The sequence below is a fragment of the Rhipicephalus sanguineus genome, chromosome 6 (assembly GCF_013339695.2).
Source record: "Rhipicephalus sanguineus isolate Rsan-2018 chromosome 6, BIME_Rsan_1.4, whole genome shotgun sequence".
In the NCBI taxonomy this organism is placed as follows: domain Eukaryota; kingdom Metazoa; phylum Arthropoda; class Arachnida; order Ixodida; family Ixodidae; genus Rhipicephalus; species Rhipicephalus sanguineus.
Genome location: NC_051181.1, coordinates 167014077 through 167040832, shown reverse-complemented (window position 1 = coordinate 167040832; position 26756 = coordinate 167014077). Strand labels below are relative to the sequence as shown.

The 26756-nt window shown below is 50.4% G+C and overlaps 1 protein-coding gene across 4 annotated transcripts in view; it reads right to left on the bottom strand.

Moving 5' to 3' along the window:
- The window catches only part of LOC119397017 (splicing factor, proline- and glutamine-rich), a 206403-nt gene that overhangs the window by 138842 nt on the left and 40805 nt on the right, over positions 1-26756 (bottom strand). For 3 of the 4 annotated variants that reach the window (XM_049417297.1, XM_049417298.1, XM_049417299.1), the window contains exon 2: positions 21751-22052. The exons of the other annotated variant lie outside the window; for it this stretch is intronic. In XM_049417297.1, the coding sequence (XP_049273254.1) occupies positions 21751-22052 (302 nt within the window). The remainder of the gene's footprint in view (positions 1-21750; positions 22053-26756) is intronic. 4 annotated transcript variants of the gene reach the window in all.

Here is a 26756-nt window from a genome sequence, read left to right as displayed (position 1 = left end):
CGAAGTTGACGTCACCGCCTTCGCTCAGCAGTTCAAAAGGCCCTGCGGCTGCAGCCGCTCTTCTTTTGCCAAGAAATGCCATTTGCGTTCACTTCTGTGAACTCTTGCATTGGTTTTCGAATTCAGCAAGGATGAAACTATGATTACACATTCCAAAGTCATTTTTTTTAAAAAGTGCTTCAGCTTCCCTTTAAGGGGGGAGGCTACCCTGAAGACCGAACTTTTTTATTTTTTAAGATATTTGGATGAAACTTTCAGGGCTTGTTCACTGCACTGAAACTAGCAGAACTGCAAAGTTTCACGAAGCTGTGTTTCTTAGTTCCAGAGTTATTGAGGTTTAACTGGGTGGTTCACATGGGTGCCTGAGGAAGTCTCTTGAGAAATCCCAGGACATAGTAGAAAGCTGAAATTCATTGTAGTCATTCCTTGATAGATATCCCAGGGCGCTACAAAGCCGTTTTTTTTTATTTTCCCTCCAAAAAATTTTGACGCAACTTTGAATTTGATGTAGCCAGTAATGACCAGATTCATCAATAATTAATTGTTTATTATAAATTAATGGCACCAATTTTCAAAAAAAAAAAAGGAGCTTGTTAGACTTTTGCAAGGTCATTCAGGAACAGAATAAAAAAAAACGGCACATAAATCTGATGAGCGGTCTTTGAGTTTTTGCTTTCCTCAGCACCACAACTAGCAAAAAAATCCATTCTGAGAAAACGGGCCTAGAAAGTTCAACCAGTGCCTCCTCTATTTTTCAGTGCCTGGGCGAACGCTCTCCTCGGGTCGCCGAGCGCGTGCTCCGCATTCGCTCGCCGCTGCTGCGTGGTGGCGCTGTGTAAGTAGACTACGGGAAGCTGGCGCTGAACGGCCGCGCCTATCACGAAGCTCACGAATTCGTGTATGCATCAGAGTTTAATTGCATTTGTGCTTCTTGCAGGCTTTCACAGGTACAGGGGGGTGGAAAGAAACGCGAACATACTGGCGCGCTGTTTTTATCACGCTCTAACCATGGTGGCAATAAAAAGATGCCAGATGGTCTTTTATTGTGTCATGGATGACGTCGTGTTCTCATCAATCATCCAGGCTATAACCACTTGAAAATAGATGCGAAACAGCAAAGAATGCAGATGCCGCATGTTCGCGTGTCTTTCCATCCCCGCTGTAAGTATACCGCAGGCAGACTGTCAGGCCGTGCTGCCAGTTCGATACTTGCACTCGACTTTAATAATATTCGCGTTTTATTTTCTATTTCAGACTATTGCAACCGCCCCAATGCCTTAGTATGTCATACTGTTGTGTTCCACTCTCCAAATGGAACTGAAAGAAATCACGATTGTCTTTTTTTTATTTCCCTTTATTGATAAAGAAAAAAAATCTCACAGGGTTCCTTATGCATTCATCTAAGACGACTGAAAAGCGAAAGCCATCTTCTTTTTCTTCTAGTCAATGTATTGAACATTCCCTGCCTCCCTCCGAGATATTTCTGCGCCTAACGTGGTTTTCTTACAGCCTCAAGGATCGGAGGCAGTGCAAGCTTTCTGCACATCAGCGGAGCACTGCCTCCGTGATCGGCCCATTTTGACCAAGCGAAGATGTAATATGACGACATCACGTTATGTGACGTCACGACGTCACAAAATTTTATGATCTGTGACATCATATGATGACGTCCTCACGCAATTATTTTTTGCATCACTCGTGCTGACGCCGCCGACGATCAATTTTCGCGATTGATGAGGCATCTAAGGCTTTCGCCCTAATACACAGTTCGGCTGTCGTTACATGAAATTCTGGTGTTCGGTAGAGGTGGCTTGCAGTAATTAAGCGGGATAATTGGTATCCTAATACATGTTCAAACTACACTAGAATACGCAGCCGTCGTTTACGACGCGAAGATTTCATAGAATATAATTTTCGCGATTGATGAGGCATCTAAGGCTTTCGCCTTAATACACAGTTCGGCTGTCGTTACATGAAATTCTGGTGTTCGGTAGAGGCGGCTTGCCGTAATTAAGCGGGATAATTGGTATCCTAATACATGTTCAAACTACACTAGAATACGCAGCCGTCGTTTACGACGCGAAGATTTCATAGAATATAAGGAGTGGCGGATTACGAAGGATGCAGTAGCGTAAGTCTTTGCAGACTACCCTTCACGTTTGCAGCCGAAGGTAATAACTGAATCAAGCATGGCAAGTATCCCTAAACGTGATCGTGTTGCGTCCGAACAGTCAACGAATGCATGTAGTACCAGTAGCAACGCTGCCTCGCGATCGCCGCCATGTGCATGCAGCGCTGACATTAGGTCCCAAAGCTGAAGAATCGGGGCCCACGGACACTACATGCGCTACCGGCGAAACAACAGACAATCATGATGTACATTGTCACTGGAAGCAGCTTAGTGACACTTCATGCTATTTAGCACATGAACTCATGGCCTGCGTATCGTGTGCTACACCAGTAGACGGTAGCACGCATCGGGGAACTTTAAGCGCCCAAGCTTTCAGTATTAGCTCTTGGCAAATGCTGCTTTCGAAAATCGGCTTTCAGACAGTCAATAACAGACTCTCAGTCAAGCGAACGTAACGGTGACAAAACAATTTTTCGCGCATCACTGGCATGCGCTCTCTGGAATCGGGCTAGCAGACGACGCGCGAGCGTCTCGATCAAATAGCTGCGAAAGACATATGCCTTCGAAATGGGCTGGTTGCCCAGAACAAGTGCTTCATGATTCCAGCTTACAAGTTTTCATTATACTTTAAACAACGCGAATACAGTCGAAAACTGAACCATATAGCAGCTTCGAATGCAGCCACGGCATTAATTTCCGCGAGCAACGACGCGATGTCTGGTCGACTACAGTGGCGGCGCCCGGCGGCTCAAAGCCGCACTAACGCCGACGGTCGGTTCCCATTGCGCTCCGCTCCTTCGTCCAGGCACAGAAAAATAGAAGAGGCGCTGGTTCAACATGTGTGTTTCCTACAGAAAGCTCCAGCAGAGTAGCTAGAAGTGTCCTTGCGCACTCTTTTCTTCTTTTGCATGGCCTACATCTTCTCTTGGTGTTGTCTGGAATTTTTTTTACGCGTAAAGCATTTTTTTTGACGAGCTCGCTGGATAGCCAGGTGACCTGCTTGAAGTCCAATAGAGTCCGATGTCACTTGGGTTGCTTTGCAGCAGCCGGCATTGTAACGCAGCACCGCTTCATGTAGTGCTGTTCTTTCGGCATCAGGGACCACAAAATAGAGTGGAACTGACTGATGCATTTTGTGTCTCGAGTTCAGCGCGAGCCGCGTCACGACGTTTCGCATTCGCATCGATTTCTTCCTTCGTTAGGAAACGCGTCCGCAGATGAAGCGACGGTCCACTCACGCTCGATGGCACCGATTTATACGAGGTCCGGCAATCTCAGAAACACTCGGTGTGCGATTCCGACGAAGTGCTGGGTCCAGCGATCTCAGAAACACTCGGTGTCACGCTCGATGGCACCGATACGGAGCACGTGCCGAGTCCGGTGATCTCGGAAATACTCGGTGCAATTGCGGCTCCAGCAACACTAGATGTGTCGGATTCTCGACTGGCGACAGCCTACAGACAGTTCCGCCGCTGCAAGCGTCGACGCAGTCGGCACCCGCAGCAGAATCGCGGAATTTCGATGCTCGTACAAGCCGCATAGCACGCCTCCGCACACCGGACCTCCACAGTGTTTTCGGCTTCATTGCCCGCATCGCCCGCAGCAACAACAAAGACGAAGGGCACAGAAGCAGTGCAAAAAGAAAAAAAAGAAGCGAAAATGATCGAAAAGATTGCGCAAGGCGAAGAGCGGCTCGTAAGCAGACGTCTGTCTAGGCGTACGGAGCAGAGATCAACAACGAGGGGAGCGCGCTGGACGCGCCATCGACGGGAGCGACCGCCCCCGCTGCGGCGCAGCAGCCAATGGCGGGCGCGCTTTCTCCCGCAAGATATGAATGCGCTGCTCTAGCCAATCAGCGCTCTGCATCGCAGGAAAACGCCAATAGCGTCTCAACCGTGCTGCCGACGCCATTTTGCAAGGCAGCAAACGAGAGAGAAAGAATTCACGGTCAAAACAACACCAAGATGGCGCGGGATGACCGCATGGTCTGGGAATGGCGCGCGCGCGAAATTTGGTTTGATTTCGGGATTTGCACGTGTTTTGGACGCCGCGGCGGCCTCGAAAATAGCATTTTTTTTTGCACTTTGCGGTTGAATTAGATGCTGATAATGACAGAATAGGTAGTTTATGAGATATACAACCCAAAAATGTGGTTTTTCAAAAATAGACTTTTTCGCGATTTTTCGGTTTTCAAGGGCCACGTCCCCCCTTAAGTGACCCCGAGAGTTTATTCCGCTCTTCATTTGCGACTTCCACTAAATTATTTTCTTTAGACGCCGCGGTGATCTTCACCAACTCGCAAGCAGCTTGCGGGAACTATGCGAAGGGCCGCATCACAGCCGATGCACTTATCATAAAACGGCGAAGCACTCCACTCCCATACACCTGTATAATATGGGTGCCAAGACACGAGGGTCTACAGGGAAATGAAGGGACCCATGCCACTGCCCGCGAGCACATCAGCCGGGCTGTCCTGGACCCACAGGATACCCGACCCATGGCTGAAGAGGTGGAGGCTGTACAGACACCTATTCGTCGCTACTTCAACACTACAGACTGGAGCGATGGGTGTACCCTCCACCACATCCAAAACTGACTAGAAGAAAGCGTGATCATCATCATCATCATCATCAGCCTGTCTATGGCCTCTCCCATCTTCCGCCAATCAACCCGTTCCTGTGCTTTCTGCTGCCACGTTATACCTACAAACTTCTTAATCTCATCTACCCACCTAATTTTCTGTCTCCCCCTCACGCGTTTGCCATCTCTTGGAATCCAGTCAGTTACCCTTAATGACCACCGGTTATCCTGCCGACGTGCTACGTGCCCGGCCCATCTCCATTTCATCCTTCTTGATTTCAACTATGATATCCTCAATCCCCGTTTGTTCCCAAAGCAACACACACATACAGTAAAACCTCGGTGATACGATCACGGCTCGTACGAATTTCGGGGTGATACGAATTTTTCTGTGGTCCTGGCCGAGGCCCATTAGCCTGCAATGTATTGGAGTACGGTTGTTGCGAACCGATGTGCGCCCCGCGACGTTTGATACGAACGTACGCTGGCGCACAGGTGCGAACAGGTGCTGCCCGCGCTGTCGCGGAAGACGCAGCAGTCACGCGCGGGCGCAGACATACGCGCTGCGCGACCATTAACGGTGCATTGTTGCCTCCGAGATAGTGCACGCGAATCTTGGAGGCCATTATGCGTCTTCGCGTTTACATTACAAATGACGTTGACATCGGGCTTTTTTTTTTTCGACGCGTTGACGCGTGCTCCTGTGCTCGAGGCAGCAGCGTCTTTGTACTGTGTTAGCACGTGCCTGCCACGTCGATGCAAGCCATGTCCACGCAATCACAGGTTTTTTTAATTTTTAAACTAGACTGAAACTTGGGCTGTGAGTCCGTCATGAAGTCCCTTGAAACGTGGACGAAGACCCCAAGAGACGAAGCGCACGGTCTTGGCAAAGGAGCTTGGCCTCCATCAATCGTGTGCAAAGCGCTTCTTAAGTCACTTTCGCCGCAGTACTCTGGTGTCATGCAGAAAAGCATAGTAAGATTAGGAAGGGGCTACTAGCGGTCACGGGGCACAACACATCTGGTTCATTAATTACACACGCGCGCATGCACCGCATATTCACGAGTACAAGTATGATTGTTGACGTCTAAAAACTTTATTGGCAATCATTCAGAGCTGTTCATGACGTCGCTGCGGCCCTCAGAAACAGTAAATCAAAACGTATGCCAACTTTCTTTTCTCTCATACTAATTTTTCATGTTTTCTGGTGATACGAATTCCGGATGATACGAATATTTTTGGTAACCCTGCGAGATTCGTATCACCGAGGTTTTACTGTACATGGAATATTAATGCACCGCCTCTACCCATCGAAACATAGCTTCATGTGCCCGCTCTGCGGCGTACCAGACACCCTGGCACATTTGCTCCTGGAATGCCTGTGTCATGTAGACCTCAATATGCAACCGGAGACGGACGTCAATCCAGCACTAAACACGAACGACAACCACCTAACCGAAACGTGGGAGGCCAAGCTCGCCCTCGAGGACCTGGAAGACCAGCGACAACTTGTCATCAGGGCAAAGAGGGCAGTTGAAGCCAGAGGGTTCCTGGAGGGTGATACCGAGCATCGCTCGGAACACTGTTTCGAAAAGAAACGTTTATTTCTCTCTCTCTCTTTGTTTTCGACATTCGTAAGCGTCACGGTCTTCATCAGGTGTTGATTACATCTACTGTTAGCGTGTCAGAACCATGTTTGTTTTGCACGAGAGTTTGGAACCTTTTATTGCTTCACCAAATTCAAACCTTACGATACCGGCACTCGGAACCAAATATTTTTATTTAGTTCAGATGTTTGCTCTGATACACATGCACATCACATACCTTGTGTGCATCTTTTACGTTTTTGTTGTGTAGGCGGGCGAGCTCTGGACGTTTTCGCGCTGTACAGATACGCTGGGAGGCCGTCGAAAATCCTCGGCGCAGCGTCTGCAAAAGTTCGACTAGCCATTGATGCACGCGAACAATGTCACTCTCATCGAAGTGCTCTTTACAGACACGCACGTGAGGGGAGTCAAATGTGAAAGCACCGGTTTCTCGTGATATGGCACGCTTGCACATTTCCCGCCGTTCGTTGTCTCTAGGCAGCCAGAGCATCGACACTTTTTCGTCATTTCCCTTGTATCCCGATCGAATTCAGGGTGCGCAGCAGGTACGCGGCATCCTTTCCAACCCTCAGGCACAACATACTGGGCAAAATACAGGACATAAGGTGAAAACTCCGTGCTGACTCGGCAAGATATTTCGCACTGACACCGGCAGCCGCCTTCGCTGCCGTCTGCCCGATGCCAACAGACTGGACGCAGCGCCACGTCGCGGCCGCCGCTTGCAGCGCACAAAGCTCCCCCTACGGCGAAGCTTCATGACCAGTAAAAGTATTGAGGGACTCTGGTACTACGAATTTCAGAATACCAAGTATTTCAGATTAACGTACGTAATTTAACCCCAAAATCAACAAGATGCTTCGTTATTACGAAGTTACGTGAATGTTTCGGTACGGAAATCACTGAAGCTTACACCTATCATCATCTACAGCAGATATGCGCCGGGAAACCCGCTTCAACGGGTGCAGCCCCATCAGCGTCGACATCAACGCGAGCGTCACCAACTGGTCAATCTGGTCAAACCAAATCAAAGAACGCCGTAGGCTTGGTCCCGCTGTTGCCGCTATTCTCACCACGTTTCCAGTTGCTGTCGTTTGGAGCTGCGAAGTTGAGATCGTGTTGTGCGGTCGCTTTTCTGGCAATGAGTTCTCCTGGCCCCAGCGTAAAAAAGAAGCTACGCCAGTTTTCGCTCAAGGAAAAAGTGGACATTCAGCCGAACATCGACCGAAGGTGTAAGCCATACCCTTTGTTTTCCACGAAAGCGGACTATCCCTCTACGCGACATTTACGCGTTATTGCTAACGTAGCAATAAAGTGTTGTTTGTTGATCTAGCCTGTTGCCTTATTCGCCCGAACCCGTCGTAGCTGCGATGACGCGCACTACGGGAAGGGGACGTTGACACGGTACGACTATTTGCGGCTGGGGCCGGAGCTAGGCTTCTGCACCAGCCGTGAGCAGAGCGGACCCCCCATCATCTGGCGCCCAACGTTAACGAATTTGGCAACGCGGCTAGTTTTGTGGACGCGAGCGACTACCGACGCTCCGTCAACGTAGGACAACGGGCATGTCTGAATTCCAGGATTTGTTCATGTTGTCTGATGTCGCGTCGCAGAATGTCGATCCTATGGCTAACGCGGGGGCATTGTTTGGACTTTCCGACAGCGTAAATTTTGGTTGTTTCACGCGGGACAACCAAGGTGTTGCAGCGACCGCGTTAGGAGAGATTAGGCCTACGACGGAGAGCGCCACGCCGGGCGCCCCGTCACCTCGCGACGCGAACAGCGAGATGCCGCCACATGTTGCTTCGGCACAAGCCGCAGATGTGGTCGCGTCTTCGGGCAATAGTGTGCCCTCGAGCGAGGTACTCTTGCAGAATGCACTGTCAGTTATGCAGAGCTTAGCCAGCGCGTTGCAAAACACAGCGCAGCCTCCTCCGCAAAGTGCGGGACCACGTGTCAAGGTAGACATGCCTACCTACAGTGGCTACCACGACTGCAGGAGTGCGAATGAGTACCTCGACCGACTGCTCTACTATCAGCAAGCAATGGGGCTTCCCGACGCCGAACTTCTCGCGCGTGTGGTCCCGGTGTCGCTGACAGAGCAAGCGGCCCGATGGTTCCGACTGACCGGACATCGCGCCCGCACGCTAGAAGAGTTCCGCGAGAGCTTCCGCGACGAATTCCTTCCGGCGAATTACGAGTGGCGTTTGAGGAGGGAGTTGGAGCTACGCACCCAGCATCCGGACGAATCCTTGCTGGAGTACGTACGGGCGATGGACGAACTGTATCGCCTCGCTAACCCTCTCCCCACCAACGCGGAGAAAGTCGAGCGCGTTACACGGCAAGCGCACCCGACTTTTGCGGCTCACTTCAGGGGATGCAAGTTCGCAGACCTAGAAGAGCTCGCCGCCGAAGCGAAGCGCATACAAGGGGACATCCTCGCGGCGCGAGCGTACCGCCCGCCTCCACCCGCAGCGCAGTCACTCGAGCCTCGCTGCGCGTGGAACGGTGGCGCGGTCAGTTCAGAGGCGTTTAGGGGTAACGCGTCAGCATCGTTCGCTGATGAGCACGTACCGCGCGGTTGGGAACTGTCAGACCGCGCTTTGGACCCCTACGCTTACGCGCTTCGTACGGCCCGTGCTGCGCCTGCACGTGACGTTCCGCGGCAGGAGCACGTGGTCGAGACGAGCCCAGACGAGCGGCGCAACGCGGAGCGAGGCCCGCCGGATCGTGGCGACGAGCGCCCGGGCCGGCGTGGTTTCCGCGGTCCTTGCTACCGGTGCGGCGCACCGGGGCACATCGCCCGCGAATGCGGCCGCACGCCGGGTCAGGAGCGAACACGCGGTTCGGGAAACGCACGACGCCGCCGGTGAACCACGTCGGGCACCGCGCGGCGATCCGTAGTCCTACCGATGCGCTCGGATCACTAGCACCTACAGTCTGTCGCGCAGGTAATGCCGTAGACTCGCCCGCACCGTTAATCGAGTTAACGATAGCTCGAAAGAAGTTTGTAGCACTTTTGGATACTGGGGCAAGCGCTTCATTATTTGGGGACGAGGTGTTGCACCATCTCTGCGAGAACAATATCCGCTTGAGACAAAGCAACACCACCTTCCGCCTTGCTTCGGGCACAGCGCAATCGAGCGGTGCGGCTAGACTTGTGATCCGCTGGGAAAGACGCGTGAGGCGACAACGCTTTGTCCATCTTCCCGGGTTGTCAATGCCTCTAATCCTGGGTCGAGACTTTCTCGCCAAGTCAGGTATTGCCATTGACATTGCAAGAGGGGGTTACCGAGAGCGCGACGGCGACGCGCTAAAGCTTTTCTCGAAAGCACCCGCATTGACAACGGCATGCCAATCGCAGGGAGCAGCGCGAGTGAGAGAGGAGGAAAGCGCGCGGAGTAAGCTAGTAACCCCGCCAGAGCAATGTGCCGCAGTACAGGGAAGGTCAGTGCACCCGCTTTTGGCAGAAGCACACAGCATACCAGAAAGGGAAAAGGTGCAGCTGTCGTCGCTGTTGTACGAGTACGACGCGATTTTCACTGACCGCCCGGGCCGCACTACGCTGGTCAAGCACACAATCGACACGGGTGACGCACAACCTTGGAAATGCAATCCCCGACCGATTAGCTTGGCTAAGCGGAAAGCACTTGACGCCGCCTTGGACGAACTCATCGACACAGGCGTGGTCGAAAGGTCAAACAGCCCATGGGGTTTCCCGGTTGTTCTAGTTCCAAAGAAGGATGATACATATCGCCTTTGTGTAGACTACCGCAGGCTGAATGAGGTTACGAAGAAGGACGCATACCCTCTTCCATCCATTTCATCGTTAGTATCCAACCTAGGCGGGGCGAAGTACTTTACGACGCTCGATGCTAGTCGCGGATATTTTCAGGTCGAAATGGACGAGCGGGACAGGGAGAAGTCAGCTTTCACATGCCACAGGGGACTTTTTCAATTTAAGAGAATGTCTTTTGGCTTGGTGGGGGCTCCCGCTACTTATCAGAGGCTAATGGACCAAGTTCTGGGAGACGCAAAGTGGCAGCACGCCCTCGCATATCTAGACGACATAGTGGTTTACTCGAAAACGTTCGATGAGCACTTGCGCCACTTAAGAGACGTTCTAGAAAGGCTGAGGTCTGCGGGCATCACTCTGAACCCGAACAAAGCTCAGATAGCGGCGACCCGAATAACATTGTTGGGATTCACGCTTGACGAGGGTCGCATTTTGCCGAATAAGGGTAAGCTTGAAGCGATAGTCAGCTATCCGTCGCCGAAAGACATCGGCGAGCTGAGGCGCTTTCTGGGGATGGCGAACTTCTATCGCCAATTCATTCCAGACTGTGCGGCAGTGCAGGCGCCTTTGACAAAGATCTTGAGGAAAGGCGAGCGTTGGGCTTGGGGTCAAGAGCAGGAGGCCGCACTGCGTCGCCTCACTAAGTTGCTGGCTAACACGGCTGAACTGCAGCTACCCGATTTGAACAGGGAGTTTGTGATTCAAACAGACGCAAGCGACCTGGGCTTAGGAGCAATTTTGCTTCAGGAGCATGGAGGTGCCCTCCGACCGATTGCGTTCGCGAGCCGTTCGTTGACGCCGGCGGAGAGGAACTACTCTGTAACAGAGAAAGAGTGTCTCGCGATAGTTTTCGCTCTCCGTAAGTTTGACTATTACATCGACGGAGTGGCGTTTGTTATTGAGACGGACCACATGGCGCTCACGTGGTTGAGGCGCTTGAACGAACCAAGTGGCCGCCTGGCTCGTTGGGCATTGCTTCTGCAGCGTTACGACTTCACCGTACGCTACCGCAAGGGCAAGAACAATGCCGCGGCCGACGCACTATCGCGTGCTCCAGTCCGTCACGAGACTGACCCGGAACGGACTGAGAGCGAGACACTCGAAGTAGCGCTAACGGAAACAGTAGAACAAACGTCAGTTCAAGGCACAAGCGTGAACCACGTAGAGGCTGTCGTTAGCGCGGGGATTGTTTTCAGCAGAAGGGAGCTGTTAGAAGCTCAGCAGAAAGATCCGTTTTGTCGAAAGGTGTTCGACGGGCTCCGGGAGCCGGGTGGCGAGGCCACCGCGCACACGGGGGCAGCTGGTATTGCTGTCGGTGCGGAGCGCTCGGCAACAGCTGGTAATGCTGTGAGCGCACTGGATTCTTATCTGCTGGATTCTGACGGCGTTTTGCTGAGGTACATCCCATCCGACGATGACACAAGTGAGTCATTCAAGGTCGTGATACCGCGCAAGTTGAGAGGAGCACTGCTTCGCTACTTTCATGACTCGTGCATTGCTGGGCATGCGAGCGGCCCTAAGACTTATGCTAAGTTGTGTCGCCTCGCTACCTGGCCAGGCATGAAGCGGGATGTGATTCGTTACGCCCGTTCATGCCACGTGTGCCAAAGCGTCAAGCCCCGAGGTGGACGACCGCCCAGCCTCATGCAGCCGATCAACAGCCAGACCCCCTGGCAAATCGCGGCATGTGACGTAATGGGACCATACCCCACAACTCCTAGCAGAAACAAATTCTTGCTGGTGGTCACGGATCACTTCACTAAGTGGGTAGAACTTTTCCCCCTTAGAAAGCTGACGGCTCGTGTGATCTTGGATAAGTTGATGGAGGTTTTCACCAGGTTTGGTTTCCCTGAGCAGTTGATAACAGACAACGCGTCTTATTTTACTGCGAAGGTGTTTGTTGACACGTGCGCCGCGCTTGGCATTAAGCACAAGAAAACAACCACCTACCATGCTCAGTCGAACCCCACAGAACGAGTCAATCGCAACATCAAGCACATGCTTGTCGCGTTCTCTGAAAGGCACAAGGACTGGGATACCTACCTTCCAGAGATCGGGTTTGCGTTGCGATCGACTGTGAACCGCTCGACTGGGTATGCGCCTTCTTTTCTAAACCTGGGGAGAGAACTGCCGAATCCGATGGAGACTGTACTCGCGGATCGCAGTGGAGTGCCAGTGGCGTCATCAGCACAAGCTGAATACGCAGCGCAGCTGCGCGAGAAGCTAGCGGAAGTTTTACGTAAAGCACGCAGTAATCTCGGCACTGCTAGGGCACAACAGAAGGCGCAGTACGACCGCTCGCATCGGAACGTACACTACGAAGTGGGCGATCTGGTGCTGCGACGCCATCATGTTCTTAGCGACGCTAGCAAACAGTTTCCAGCCTCGCTGGCACCGAAATGGTCCGGGCCGTACCGAGTGCGAGAGAAGGTTGTTTATCGGCTCGCGAACATGAAAGGCAAACCGAGAGGCGGACCAGTGCACGTATGCGACTTGAAACGCTACGTGTCACGGGAGGAGCATGGGGACGACTATCAGTCCCCCTCCGAGCCGCAGGCGGCGGCTCAGAACGCTCGACACCGAGTGAAGAGCCCTGAGCCGCGGTACTTCTTGCGAAACAGGCGGAGACAACTCTGCATGTTGGATAAGCAAAAGGGAAATAGGTGCCGCCGGGACGGCTCGGAGAGGAGACCGCCTCCTCACGGCGAGCCCACACCCACATTACGTCGTCGTTGTCGCAGCCCCACCACCACCGGCAAGCATCGGCATGGACGCCTGACTGGAGATCGACCGGTACATCACGCCGCCACTTCCACGCTACCCCATCGCCTCACCGCCCGGCCTCCACACAAGGGGCCCGAAGACCAATGCCAACCCAACTGGGAGAGCCAGCTGCCTGGGGGCCGCAGCCACCAGGACGTGCCAGGGTTGTGTGGACACCCCGATGGCCTATGCTCCCTCAAGGCCACGGCGCAGCACGCCGAAAACCCCGAGCCCCGCCAGACCGGAGGAGCCCGAACCATGCTGGAGAGGCCGCCTGGAATGAAACGCCTCGCTGACTCGCTCCTCTCAATCACCACCAACGACCAGAGAGGCGGGACCCAAGAAGACGCGGTCCGGACCACGGGGCTGCAGGAGCAGGCCAGACCTACCGCAGCAGTGACGGCGGAGGCGACGACTGGGGAAGCCATGACGCAAGGTGGCACGGCAGCGAAGACCGTAACGAGGCCAGTGGTGGCTACTTCGGAGGCAGCGGCGACGCCAGTGGGGGCACCGGCGACACCCACGGCAGAGGGCCGACCGCAGGAGGGCACGGACCTGGACCGATCCGTCCTAGCCTTTCTCGATGAGGAATAACAAAATATTACCTCATGGTGCAGTCTCTGTCGTCCGAGGGCTTTCTTAAAGGGGTGGTGCCACCAAATTTGTGGCTTGCGCATTCTTTGCTATAAGCGTTTCCTATAGCTCCAGGAAGCATGATGCACGCACCAAGATTCATGTATTCTCGCTAAATAATGTAATATCGCCTTTTGATGTGGACAGCTTTCGGTTTCGGTTTCTGGGCACCGAGGTTGGGCAGTGACGTAGAAGTGTAGGAGGCGTGGTCACGTGACCACACAAGGCTGTGACGCACTTAGCCAGGAAGCGATCGAAACTCGGCGAGTGATGTAGCAACCGATGCTTTGCCGGTACTATAGTGAATTAGAATATATTCTAGTTCACTACAGCCGGTACGTACGTTGCAGAAGTGGCGGAGGTCCGGAGGTCACTCACGTTACTACAGCAGATTTGGTGTGACGTCACTACAACTTTCGTTGACCATCCTACAGATCTACGTCAGTGTTGGCGCGCTAGCGATGGGTTTCGATCGGGAGAATGAGCATTTAGGTACACTTTGGAAGTGGATTAAAATATGTTCTAAACGTTTGCAGTGTCCGACCCTTCGTGTGGAATGTCCTTGCATACAGAGGAAACCCACAACAGGCTTTTTATAGCCTCGAAATTTGATGGCACCACCCCTTTAAGGGGAGGAGGATGTGGGAGAGCGCGTGCGCCCATTTCCTTTTCTTAAGGCAGGCGCGATCGGGAACTGACAGCGGGAGCGAAGGAACCACTAGGAGAGGAGCACAGTCGCCCTTTCCGGACAACCCCTTCTTTCCCGCTACTCCTCGCGCTAATCCTCGCATCCCGGCTCGCGGGACAGGGAACTCGCCCTGCGAGTGAATCAACCCTCGCGGTGGGGAGGGACACGGGAGGTGAACAAAACTGCCGACCAGGCAGGGAGACGGTCTCTCGTGCCCCTGCTGACCTACGAAGGAACATCTCACCGCCCCGAGACCCGCGAGCCGATCATCGACCGAAGGTGTAAGCCATACCCTTTGTTTTCTACGAGAGCGGACTATCCCTCTACGCGACATTTGCGCGTTATTGCTAGCGAAGCAATAAAGTGTTGTTTGTTGTTCTAGCCTGTTGCCTTATTCGCCCGAACCCATCGTAGCTGCGATGACGCGCGCTACGGGAAGGGGACGTTGACACGGTACGACTATTTGCGACTGGGACCGGAGCTAGGCTTCTGCACCAGCCGTACGTAGAACGGACCCCCTCAACACAAGTGCCGGATGGCTCTATCGGTTCCGGCAAAGGAATGGCATCATGTGGCAAGTCGCGTGCGGGGAAGAAAAGGCGGCTGATGCCGAAAGTGCGATTGCCTGGAGGAATGAGTGCTTTCAGGAAATCGTCGAGTCGTTCAGTCCAGACGACGTTTTCAACACCAACAAAATGGCGTGCTTTTATCAGCTGTTACCTGATTAGAGAATGAACTTTAAGGGGGGACATGGGCCTTGGGCAAAACATTTATTTCTACTGCTGCTAAAGTAATGAAACTTGCAGGTAATATGTAATTTAATGTGCTGATTACAAATATGCAACCAGTTTTTATGTATCTCATGAAGAAAAATTTTTATACTACTTTTTCTGTTTTACACTTCTGGGTTGACTGGCAAAAAATATTTTACAATAACCAAGCTAAAAGTTATCTTTATATATTCCTGAATGCTCAATGAGTGCAAGAAGCATACTTTCGTGTTTCTACATTTATTTTATCCCAAGTTATAAAAGTTCAAAAATTCTTATTGAAACATGAATTCTTTGTCTGTTGTTTGGCCAAAATTTCAGAATGTTTCAGGGTGAAGAAACATTGTATTATAGGCATATTGCACTCTTTGAAAGTCTAGCTGTAAGACAAAAAAAAAAACCATTAAAATTGGATTATTAGAAAGGTAACAACAGCCACCCAGAAAATTGGAGACGGCCAATAAAAGTGTTTTGAGAAAAGTGGGAAAAACTAATGGACATTCTAAAAAAGACAGGGCGTACAAACACGGACACAAGAAAGAAGTCAGGACACCACAAACGCCGGCGTTTGTGGTGTCCTGACTTCTTTCTTGTGTCCGTGTTTGCACGCCTTGTCTTTTTTAGAATGAATACTTACCAACTAGCTCAGCTCTCTGTTATTCTAATGGACATGTGAAAAAAGCCTTTTATTCTCCTGGATGGGCGAAATTACAACAGCCAGTGGCTTAGAAGGCTCCTGGAGAATAATCTGGGTGGGGCTTTCCTCTTTGCCTCCGCTTTGCAGCTGCCTGGAAGGCTGCTGATGACCCCCTCTTCCTCTCTGCATTCAAAGTGCGGTGGGAGTCCTTTTCATTAGCCCTTTGGCTACCCTTGGCGGTTTGCTCTACTTGGAGCTCTCGTAATATGCTAGAGCTGGCATTGTGGGTGCCAAGGTTGAACCTCATCACAGCCTCTCCAACTGCTGCCTCAACTGCAAATAGCGAGGCATTTTTGTCTTTGGGCGCAAGACTCCAAATGACTGAATGCAGTGCCTCATTAGCGTTCTGAGTTTGTCCTCTCAGGCACCGCTGCAGCAACTTCTTGTCAGCCAGACGCTCAAAAATGGGACGCAGTGCGCTGCTGACCGCTTCTGGCAAGTTGTACCTGCTTTTTGGTGGTGGTTCGTTTTTTGCCATGGCCGAGTTATATTTACACCAAGAGTCGGGACCATCCGGACAGAAGTTATGATTGGGCTTCTCATCTGTCGACGTAATGTGATGGAATGTGGCCCACACTGCGTTGTGCGTTTTATCTACGTCTCCAGCAAAAGACTTGATAGCCCATCCATAATAGCTGGAGATCTTGGTGATCAGGTCTGCGGTCAGCCGTCCTTTACCACTAATGCGCTGCTCATCACCTGACTTGTGCTTTTGGACAAGGGTGCGAAGCGCTGTGCCCATTCGCTTCTGAATGTGATTGGTGCACTCTTCTTTTACCACAGGGATAAAGCCATAAACTTTGGCTTCATCAATGGCAATGAATGAGCGGCTATCACCATCACAGAGTATGGTTGTATACCTGAGGCCATGCAAAGAGAGTGAACGTTGAAACAGAATCTTTGCTGCCTCAACTTCCATTTGGCCTGCCTTGCAGCTTGTGTTTTTTTGGCATAAGTGCTTTGCCTTCCATGCAGCATAATCTGGGCTATCTGGCTGCGGCCCACACTCACAGCCGAGGCAGAAATTGGAGAGGACCACGTAATCTAGCACATATCCTGTAAAAAGCTCAATCACGGTGGCCACACCAATGTGAGAAGAGTGTCCACGTGTGTGCCATGTGCCATCAAAACAAACGGCAATGTTACCCGGATTTCCAAAATTCAGGTCACTATACAGCAGTTTCACTTCAGCAGCACACTTTGCCAAGTTCTCAGAGCATGCTTTTGCCGTAGCTGGGTTCAGCTTCGTCTTCAAATAATGCTGGTAGGTCTTATTGTGAAGACCTCTGTGGGAACCTCCAATTGCAGAAAAAATGTCATTTAGGGCAGTCTGCCCATTCCCCGTGCTCTGCACTGCCCGTGCAGCGAGAATATTTATTTCAAATGGATTGCACGTCGCTGAGCCAGCAACTCGCCGCGAGCTCCACTGCGATCGCAGTTCACCGCAATTGCTGCACGACACTATCAGTTTCACGGCGATGCCGTACTCACGCGTGTCCCTCTCAATAGCAAGATCACCACGGCACACACGGCAACTACCAACCTCCAACAGGTTATTCACAACGTCCAGGTCAACAACCGTATACGCCGTGGTTGAACTCGGGGCACTGTCACTCGCGACGCACTTAATTTTCCTTTCCGTCACCGATACTGACTATAGCTGGGAAAGTCTCTGCTGCGTTTGTTGCTCGCGCAAAGCACAATCTGCACTTGTTAAAAAAGTTGAGTCCAATCTTGTGCGCTCAGGCCGCGCAGCTCCGGTGTCCTGCACGGCCGCTGCCGCAACCGTCGGGGAGAAGTATGGGGCGTGCGCGTCAGTCGCCGGCTCGCGTTCCGTCGTTGTCGGGTTATCTGATGCCGGTCCAAGGTGCACAGCGGGCTCGGTCGAAGGCAGCGATGCATTTCTTCGCTTCGCAACACGCTTCCGTCGCGATTTGCCGAACTTGTGCACGGTGCGAAATTTCCGATAACCGTTAGGCATGGCATGCACGACGATAGACGACAATGGTCTCTTTCAAAATGGCGGCAGTTCGTTTTCGCCGGAAGCAGCCGGAAACAACCACGGACCAATGAGAAGGCGCACTTTTGTCACGTGGGGGCTGTGGGCCAATGAGATAGCTAGAATCCGTTTTCTTTTTTGTTTGATTGTTCAGTTGCAGCATATCGCTGAAAACTCGCGTTTGGCGGGAAAAAAAGAGTGAAGGATGCAGTTTCAAAGGAGGCCAAGATGGCTGTGCTCCGTGACACGGTTGCAAATTGGCAGCGGCGCGAAACTGGTTGTTTTATGGCGTTTACCGCGAGCGAAACTAGAAAGTTCGAGTAGTAAATGTGATCTTCAAGGAAAACTATGCTGTTTACAGGCCTAGAATTTTACGAGAACGTGCAGGAAGATGTCCTGAATGCAACAACAACAAAATTGAAAAATCGTTTTTTTCGCAATTTTTTCGCTTTTAAGACCCGTGTCCCCCCTTAAAGGTGAAAAATGCAAGGGCGGAAAGAAAGTCTTCGTGTGTCAGTGCTCTTCTGCTGCAACGCCACAGGCACGGAAAAACTCAAGCCTCTTGTTATTGGCAAGTCCGCCAAGCCTCGCTGCTTGAAAAACGTCTTGTTGCCTTGCGACTATCGGGCAAATAAGAAAGCATGGATGACGCGGGAACTGTTCACGCAGTGGCTGCTGCAGTTCGACAACACAATGAAGAAGAAACAAAAGAAGGTTCTTCTAATCGCTGATAACTGCTTGGCACATATGGTGAATGTGCGTTTGAGCAATGTGCAGCTTGAATTTCTGCCCCCAAATTGTACGTCTTTGCTCCAACCTTTAGACCAGGGCTTAATAAGATGCGTGAAGGCCGAATTTCGGAAGCGACTTGTGCAGCGCCTTCTCATTAACATACGACTGAAGGTGCCCACGGAGGTCAACATCCATCAAGCCGCAGAAATTCTGACAGGGTCGTGGTGGAACGTCAAGGCAAGCACCATTAGCAACTGCTGGCGAAAAGCCGGTCTTCTCGAGACTTCGCTTACGCCGCAAGACTGCAAGCTTACACAACGAGACTACGATGATGAAGCGGAGCTCGACCCAGAGCTTTGGAATGAGCTTACCGAGAAGCTCCCGGTAGACGCTGCGGCAACCTTCGAGGATTACATAGACAGTGACTGCGCAGCGGCTACGTCCGCAGAGCTCACCTGCGAAGAAATCGTGAGTCAAGAGCGTGAGCAAGGTTTCTGTAGCAGTGACGAAGACGACGCTGGAGATGCAGAGTCTGGGACAACGGAAGAGGATATTTCCAGCTCGGATGCTGTGGTGTTCCTCGAGAAGACCCGATCGTACCTCGGGTGCTGCAAGGATGTACCCAAAGACATCCTTAGGAAGGTTGCGGACGTAGAGGCATACATGCACCAGCGCCTGCTTTCTACTCGCCAGAAGAAGATAACCGACTTTTTTACAGCGAAAGCTGTTATGAGATCATTTCACCGGCCGTTTTTGGCGCCGTAGTTGTCCGCCGCCGCCGCCGCCGCCGGTGTCCGTAACCAGTATCGCTCGAAATAAGAAAAAACACGAAATAAGAAAAAAATTCCAGGATGGTACGAGGTTCGAACCTGGGCCCTCTGCGTGGGAGCCCAGTATTCAACCTCTGAGCCATGCCGGTGCTTGAAACTGCTATGCAAAAAGGTCCTATACAGGCTTCATGTCGGGAAGGAACCACATTAGCATATGCAATATAGCGTGGTAGAAGAGTAAATAAGCACCAAGCGTCGCACAATGCGAATTCTGTAACCAGGCGTCACACAATGCGAATTGCGCAACGAGTGGGTTGTTGAATGCTTCCAACCCATTACAAAGGGCTCTGCCATAATTCTTCATCGTCATCAGGCACAGCATCAACAAAGTGCGCATAATGCCTTACATGCGTTTAGCAGGTACCAACGCTCTCCGTAGAATGACGAAAAATGGCACAGTGCCTGCTGCCCTACTTCTCAAAAATTACAATGATTTATAGCATAGTGGGTACCTCGCAAGTGCACTTGTATTGGTTGCCAAGGAAGCCCATAAGCGCAGGATCCACTTCCTCGGGGTCTCAGTAAAATTACAATGATTTATAGCATAGTGGGTTCCTCGCAAGTGCACTTGTATTGGTTGCCAAGGAAGCCCATAAGCGCGTGATCCATTTCCTTGGGGTCTCAGAAAAGTTATTTCCCCCCCCCCCTCTCCCACGTCAACGTATGTTATACAGCATGACGGGAGAGGGAAATAGCGACCGGGCGTCACCCAATGCAAATTACATAACTGGTGGGCCATTTAAAGATTCCAACCCATTACAAAGGACTGAGCCATAATTCTTCATCATCATCAGTCGTCGCGTCAACAAAGTGCACATAATGCCTTATAGACTCGTAGCTAGTGCCTCGCTTCTCCGCAGAATGACGAATAATGGCTTAGTAGGTGCTTCCCAACTTCACAAAAATTGTGATTTATGGCGTAGTGGGTACCTTTCTAGTGCAGTTGTATTGTAGCCCCAAGAGAGCTTAAGGGGCTCTACAAACGCCGCTCTTCCAGCTTTCGCTGTGACTGTGCTGCGGTTTCAGCGCAGGCCTGGCGTTTTTTAAGCAGTAAATTGTTTCCACTCGGTGCCCAGTGCTTTCGTTCATTGTTTACGCCCTAACACGTGCACCTCCTGCAAAGCTATGTTATTTTCGCTGTTGTGCTACATTACCGACATCATTTTTCAGTACTACGATATTTCAGAATAATAAATTGAGTGGGCGCTAACTAGTATACTCCGGTTAACTGAGGTTCCTCGTAACTGAGGTTAGCGTGCTTGTGTAACTAGTGTATTAGTGCAATACCGAATTACCATAGCCGTAAACGTGAGAAGCCAGATGGGGGGGGGGGGCCACCTGACAGCGTAATGAAGAACTTGACAACCACAGAATTGTTATTGAAGAAACCTCACATATTCTACTTCTCTACCAGTGTAAATTCGCAGCAGCGATGTAATTCCGAACACATTTCCTTGTTAAACTTCTTTTTCGTCACGGACACTCGGAAAAAACAAACATATGTATATTTGTCATTGTGGTTGTAGAACACGTCACAAGATGTCGATACCGTCATCCGGTAACACGATATTTCGTAAACCCTTTTGCGTATACCGGAATGCGATACACGCTAAAATTCTGTGATATAGCTAAATGAGTGATGCCAGCGAGCATGGCCCAAGCGCGCGTCCCCACGCACCTGGTCGTCGCTGATTAGAACAGCGTCCATTTCAGAATCGTTGTTTTGCAAAGGGTTGAAGCATAAATGATTTGAGAACCCAGTGAAAAGACACATCGGTTTCCTTGCTGCAGCACTGGCGTTATGCATCATTCGGGCATCCTGCAATATCACATGCATGCGGCATTTTGTCGAACTTTCTGTCAGAGCGACTTTCACGAGCGCGCGAAACACACGCGGCAGTATGCGATCCCGAAACTACCACTGAGACGCGACCGCGCGAGCGAAGCAGGGCGCCGGGCGAAGCGCAGTTCAGCGAAAACGGAACCTATGAACCACGCGCGCCGTTCCCCATGGTAACGCCAAAGAGGTTCTTTTTTCCATGAATCAAATGGAAACGAACAAACAGCATTTTATTACGTCTTTTGATGCATGGAAGGTTCTTTTTTTTTATTTCGGCTAGTTTGATTACTAGTGATTTATTGTAGGCAGACTCTCATACGTCATCCGGATCACTTCGAAAATGTCCCACTCGTGGCGCTCATCATGCGATACATTTAGCTTAATTTCTCGCTAAGTAGGGCACTGCTGTTGATAATATTGCCGTTTTAGACGTTGTCATACATTGAGCTTTCACTCTGACATAAATTGTTGCCTTTAGTGTCCCTTTAATGATGTGCCAGCTTGGCCCGAGTGTATGGCTGCAAAGCAGACTATGCAGTACACATAAGTAGGCGTGCAAGGTCGAGAAGTGAAGGTGAGTAGTGTGAAGACAGTGATGCATCAAACCGAACCACATGCCCTCCCCTATGAACATGCAACCAAAACGAAATTCATGTCCAGATGAGGGGCACTACAAGGACCACTGACCTTGTCAAGATAAAGCACTCCTCCGAACAGCGTTTCAGGGCCTGCTGGGCTGCCTGTTTGCGTGAGAACTCCACAATGCCTTCACCGACCGAGCGACCACGATCATCCACAATGACCACAGCTCTTTCCACCTCTCCAAAGACGGAGAAGGCAAGCTCCAGGAGCTCATTGGTCACCCACTGGCTGAAATTCTTCACCTTGAGGGCCGCCCCGTGGGTGGCAAAGCGCACACGCAGTGGTTTTTGCTGCATTGGCATGAAATCCAAGGCAGCCTTAGCTGCTTCAGCATTCTGCCGAGTATCCTGCATGCAAAAGTAGCTATCAGCTGTGATGTCTTGCACTGAGCACCAATCGTATGGATCAGATTGTACAAAGGTATGACGATCAGCAGATGAGGGCCGACATCAGAGTTGACAGGTGCTGCCAAGGAGAACTTTTATATTTGCTCATTCCTGAAAATATTTTCAATGTATACCATTACTTGTAGACACCTCCAATGTCCTCAACAAATGTGCTATTAGTGAACATGACGAGCACTAAAGTAACTATATTTGCAGGAAAAATGTGAACAAGCCCAATAAATGCAACCCGGTGAAGAAACAAGCCCAAGTCCGCTTATAAGCAGAACTGGCAACTCTGATTGGCACCTCGAGGAATCAAGGCATTACCAGGCAGTCTGACAATACTCAACTGCTGCTTTGCCTGCCAATGGCTGCCCTCCATTGGGCATCATCTTAGTCATTTGTTGACAGCTTTTCATCACCCCTACTGAACATGAACAAATGGCTGCACTTTGATGCAAAAGTAATTAACGCCCATACGGCTACAGAAATTCTACTCCACAATTCTTGCATCAAAAACGACATGGGCCATATACGAGGCTTAGGAGAGCTTTAGATTTCATAATACAGTTGGTCTAAAAGTGCCATTGTACTGTCATGACATGGAACAAAATGTACGCTTCAGTGAGTAGGTCTGTCTCACAATTCCAAAATAAACGATTTAACATGACATATAATTAAGACTAACATCATCAATTATGATCAATTTTGATTTCACTTCAAAATACCCACCCATATCATAAGAAACAAGCCCCACACTACGGTGGAGTGCCCTATGCACACAAACTTCACGGTCCAGCACGCTTCAAGGAATGCAATGTGGGTGCTACTGTACCATCAGCCAAGGTGTGACACACCAGGCACATTCGCTTGCCAAAATTTGTGTCTCCTGTAGGACACCTAGCATAAAACGACACACCTGACTACCCAGGCCCCACCCCTATAGTAGAAGTGTGCCCCTTGAAAGAAAAATCCTCTCAGAATGAAAGAAAGTTGAGCTAATTGGTAAGGATTCGTCATTAAAGAAGGTAGGCATGCAAACATGGGCGCAAGACAAGATCAAGACAGCACAAACACCAGCTATCAACTGAGGGGACGCACTGTCGCGGAAAAGAAAGTAAACACAAATACTTTTCTGCGTAAGGACCGCCACCTTCTGCACACGTGGGAGTCATTTCATTCCTTCTTTATGTAAGTCAATCAAATGCTGGCTCATGCATGCACTTCACTGCTATCAGTATGACAGGCCTCAAAGTGCCAGTAAACAACCCCGAGGTCCAAAAATTGTAATGAAGAGAAATACTCGCACTTTTGCTATGTGAACATGCTGCCGCAAGAATTTTGTGAATACGTGCTATAATAAGAAAGTTACAGGGGTTAGAACATCCGTTTCAGATGGTTTCAAATTTTCGCGTGGCCTCGCCACCCTTCTCCGCCACACGGAGGGGAAGGCGTAGCCCGTCGTCGAGACTCCGCCCACTTCGACGTGACACGACGTCAGCAATTGACGTCATCGACGAGCTCGATCACTCGCACTGCACTTTCGCTTGTTGCGGCTCCTGGTTGTTTATTGTTTAAATTGTCGCACGTGCTCCGTAACTTGATGGGCAGTTTTCCAGCTCTTCGGTATTTTTAAACCTTTGTAACAGTTCACAATGCAGCAGGAGCACGTGCTTGCTTTCCAAGATGACAAAGGGGCATGAGAAAAAAGAACCCTGCTTGCCGCGCTTGCAATGGGAAAACCAAGCAAGCGCGACCCGTCCGAGCTACCGGAGATTCCCCATCTCTCCACTCGATTTGCAGCCGACAACACTTCCTCCCCGTGTTGCTCATGTCGAAGGCGAAGTGCGTGCAGGTGCTATGCAACCCGACAACTGCGTGGCCGAAACTGCATCACCGCAGGGCCAAGAAACAAGGCGCAGTTTCGTAGCACTGGGTAGGAACAGGAACTGACATTAGCTCGTTGAGACCTGGTTTAGACCAATCGACGAGCTCAGTGGTACATCAAGTTGCCCATGGGCAAGTTCGCGTCACTGCGCATACGACGGGGATTGGTCAGACGAAGGAAAGAGGTGCGGGAATTGTTTTTCGAAATGGAGGGTCTGCGCGGCGCGCAGCGTTGTAATATTCGGAAAATGTGATCGCCGCTGTCTACTGTACGAATTGGCGAGCTTGTTTGGGGGGCGTAAAAAAAAGTCGGAGCCTGTTTACTGGCCCTTTAACCATTAGCTGCATTTCTCCATTCTGTTAAGTGTAAATGCACACCAAAGTTCGATGAATGCACAGCTGTATACAGGCACTAGACTGAAGAGACGCACCAAATGGTTGAAGTCTGGCATATTGATCAGTTAAGTTGCATAAAGAAGAAATGAAATGTCTGAACAGTTCTCTCTCATGTAGACCCCCACCCCCGTCTGCCAGAGTGGCAGCTGGCGCTCCTTACCTGCGCAGATAAGCTTTGTGTCTACTTTCTTTTCCGTCACAGTGTGCCTTTTGCATTGTCCCGATCTCTTCCGTATCTGAGTTTGCATGCTACCTTCTTTTATAATGAATCCCTTGCTTTGCCACCTGACCGTTTTTGGATGAGTGTAGGTCATCCACCCAAAAGAATATATCACCCCAATGAGCATTTTGAGCAACTCTTGTCTGTGGGCTAGTTGGTTTGTCGCCTCACAGACGGCAGCACTGACCTGGCAATTTCTTTCATTGTGACAGCAATTATATGGACACTCCAGGCACATTTTTTCCATGGGCCTCACAATGATGTTCCGCATCAAGCCCAAATCGATAATATCGCCCCACATGTCATCACGTTCTATGTGCAAGTGACAGCGCGCGAGAACTGCTGACGGTCGTAGCTCAAGCAGAGATGAAACACGCCAGTCAACACATGAAAGTTGCATGGAAGGGTGCTGGAGGGTGGCAGTAAATGCGTGCTTTGACCAGCTGGGTTTGGGTGCCCCGCATCTTTAGAGGTGATCAGCAGACGGCTCATACGTGTTGCACTCTCATCGCGAAGTTTGCGCTGAAGCCATAGACACAACGAAGGTCCCTTGGCTCGCGGCAGCGGCCGCGTTTTAACGCACCAGTCGCATGCTAAAGAAGTGAGCTGCTAGCCTTACTGCGTGTAACATTCCAATTTGTTGCTATCGCATTCACTGCCTTTTTTTCCTTCCAACCACCAGTTCACATTTTTCGTTGGGCAACTTGGGTTTTAAAAATGACAACCGGTAAAGACAACGTGTGTGTTACCGGTATGTCGTCTTTGGATGACGATTCAAATAAAAAGTTTTATGGTGCCTCAAGAGGCATAAGCGACGGTACTGAATTGAGCAGATGAAACAGACAGCATTGCAAGTGCGTCAGAAGATCAAACATGAATCCTCGGTCCGGTTCTTGGGCATTCCAGGCCGTCCATTATAGCTTCAAAACTTGATGCGGAGTATGTTCAGAAGTTTCGTGATGACAACCTTATTCAATAATTGCCAAAAATGCCACTGAGAAGCTACTTTTGAGGTCTACCCCCCCCCCCACTACTAAAGTTCCCACATGTGAAATAACTCGCTAATCGTTACCAAACCTTCTTCAAAAAGATGAAAACAGACCTTATGCAAAATTGCTGCCATCTGTTGGAGGTTTGAACGAAGCTACACGATTCAGCGGCATGTTGGAGGCTTGCGTTCCAACTCGTACTGCTGTCACTGCTATAACTCCTTGCTTGTATCTGCTTTGATACTAATCAATCGGGACATAAAGATGTCAGACGATTGTGTAAGGAAACCGTACATGCTACCAGCATTCCTGTCACCGTGTTGACAGTTATTACATGTACAGAACTGCCTCACACGAGAACAAAGATACGAGTTTGTCAACGAGTACATGCAGGCCTGCTGTCGTTTGAGAATGATGCTATGCGCTAGGCTTTCAGTGTAGATAATAAAGCATTGTTAGCTATTCTCAATATAATGCGCATAGGTAGGATATTGGGCAGAGGCACATCGATGACGGTGAATAAGAAAGTGCTGCTGCCCCATTTCAAAGCTTATTTCATAAGGGGCTGATGCATCTCATTGTAAATAAAACACCGTCTTCTTCTTATTTTTTAAATAAAAAATATTCGCTGCTGTAGTCACCGCGTAAGTTATGTATATAATTACTGTAGGATTAAAATATAAAAATGTTACCCATATCATGCGCGTGAATAGGTGTCAGCTGGTATTTTATGGAATATTCTTCCAACATGTGGTCATAAATAACCCCATACGCCAATATTCGCGTTCCCATCGTCACTTTCGGGGCCTACTGGTGCCTTACAATTTCATTGTGGAAAATTTGCGCACACCACACGAAGACACAAAGGACACAAGGACCAGCACAGTCCTTGTAAACTTTTCCTATTCTCACTCCACTACTACTCACTACTTTTTACGTTCACAAGGAGCTGGTGCCTGTGAACTTTTCGTTTGTGTCTTCATGTGGTGTGCGCAAATTTTCCACAATGCAGTCAAACCAACTAGCCCGCCTTTCCGTCTAGTTGCAATTTCAACACGTTGCAGCAAGACAGTTTTGCATCGCTGAATGGACGCTTGCAAAACCACCTCAGCGCGTAACTAACAGTAGCGCACCCCCACAGTTGAATGCAACCCATTTCCCAGAACGGCATTT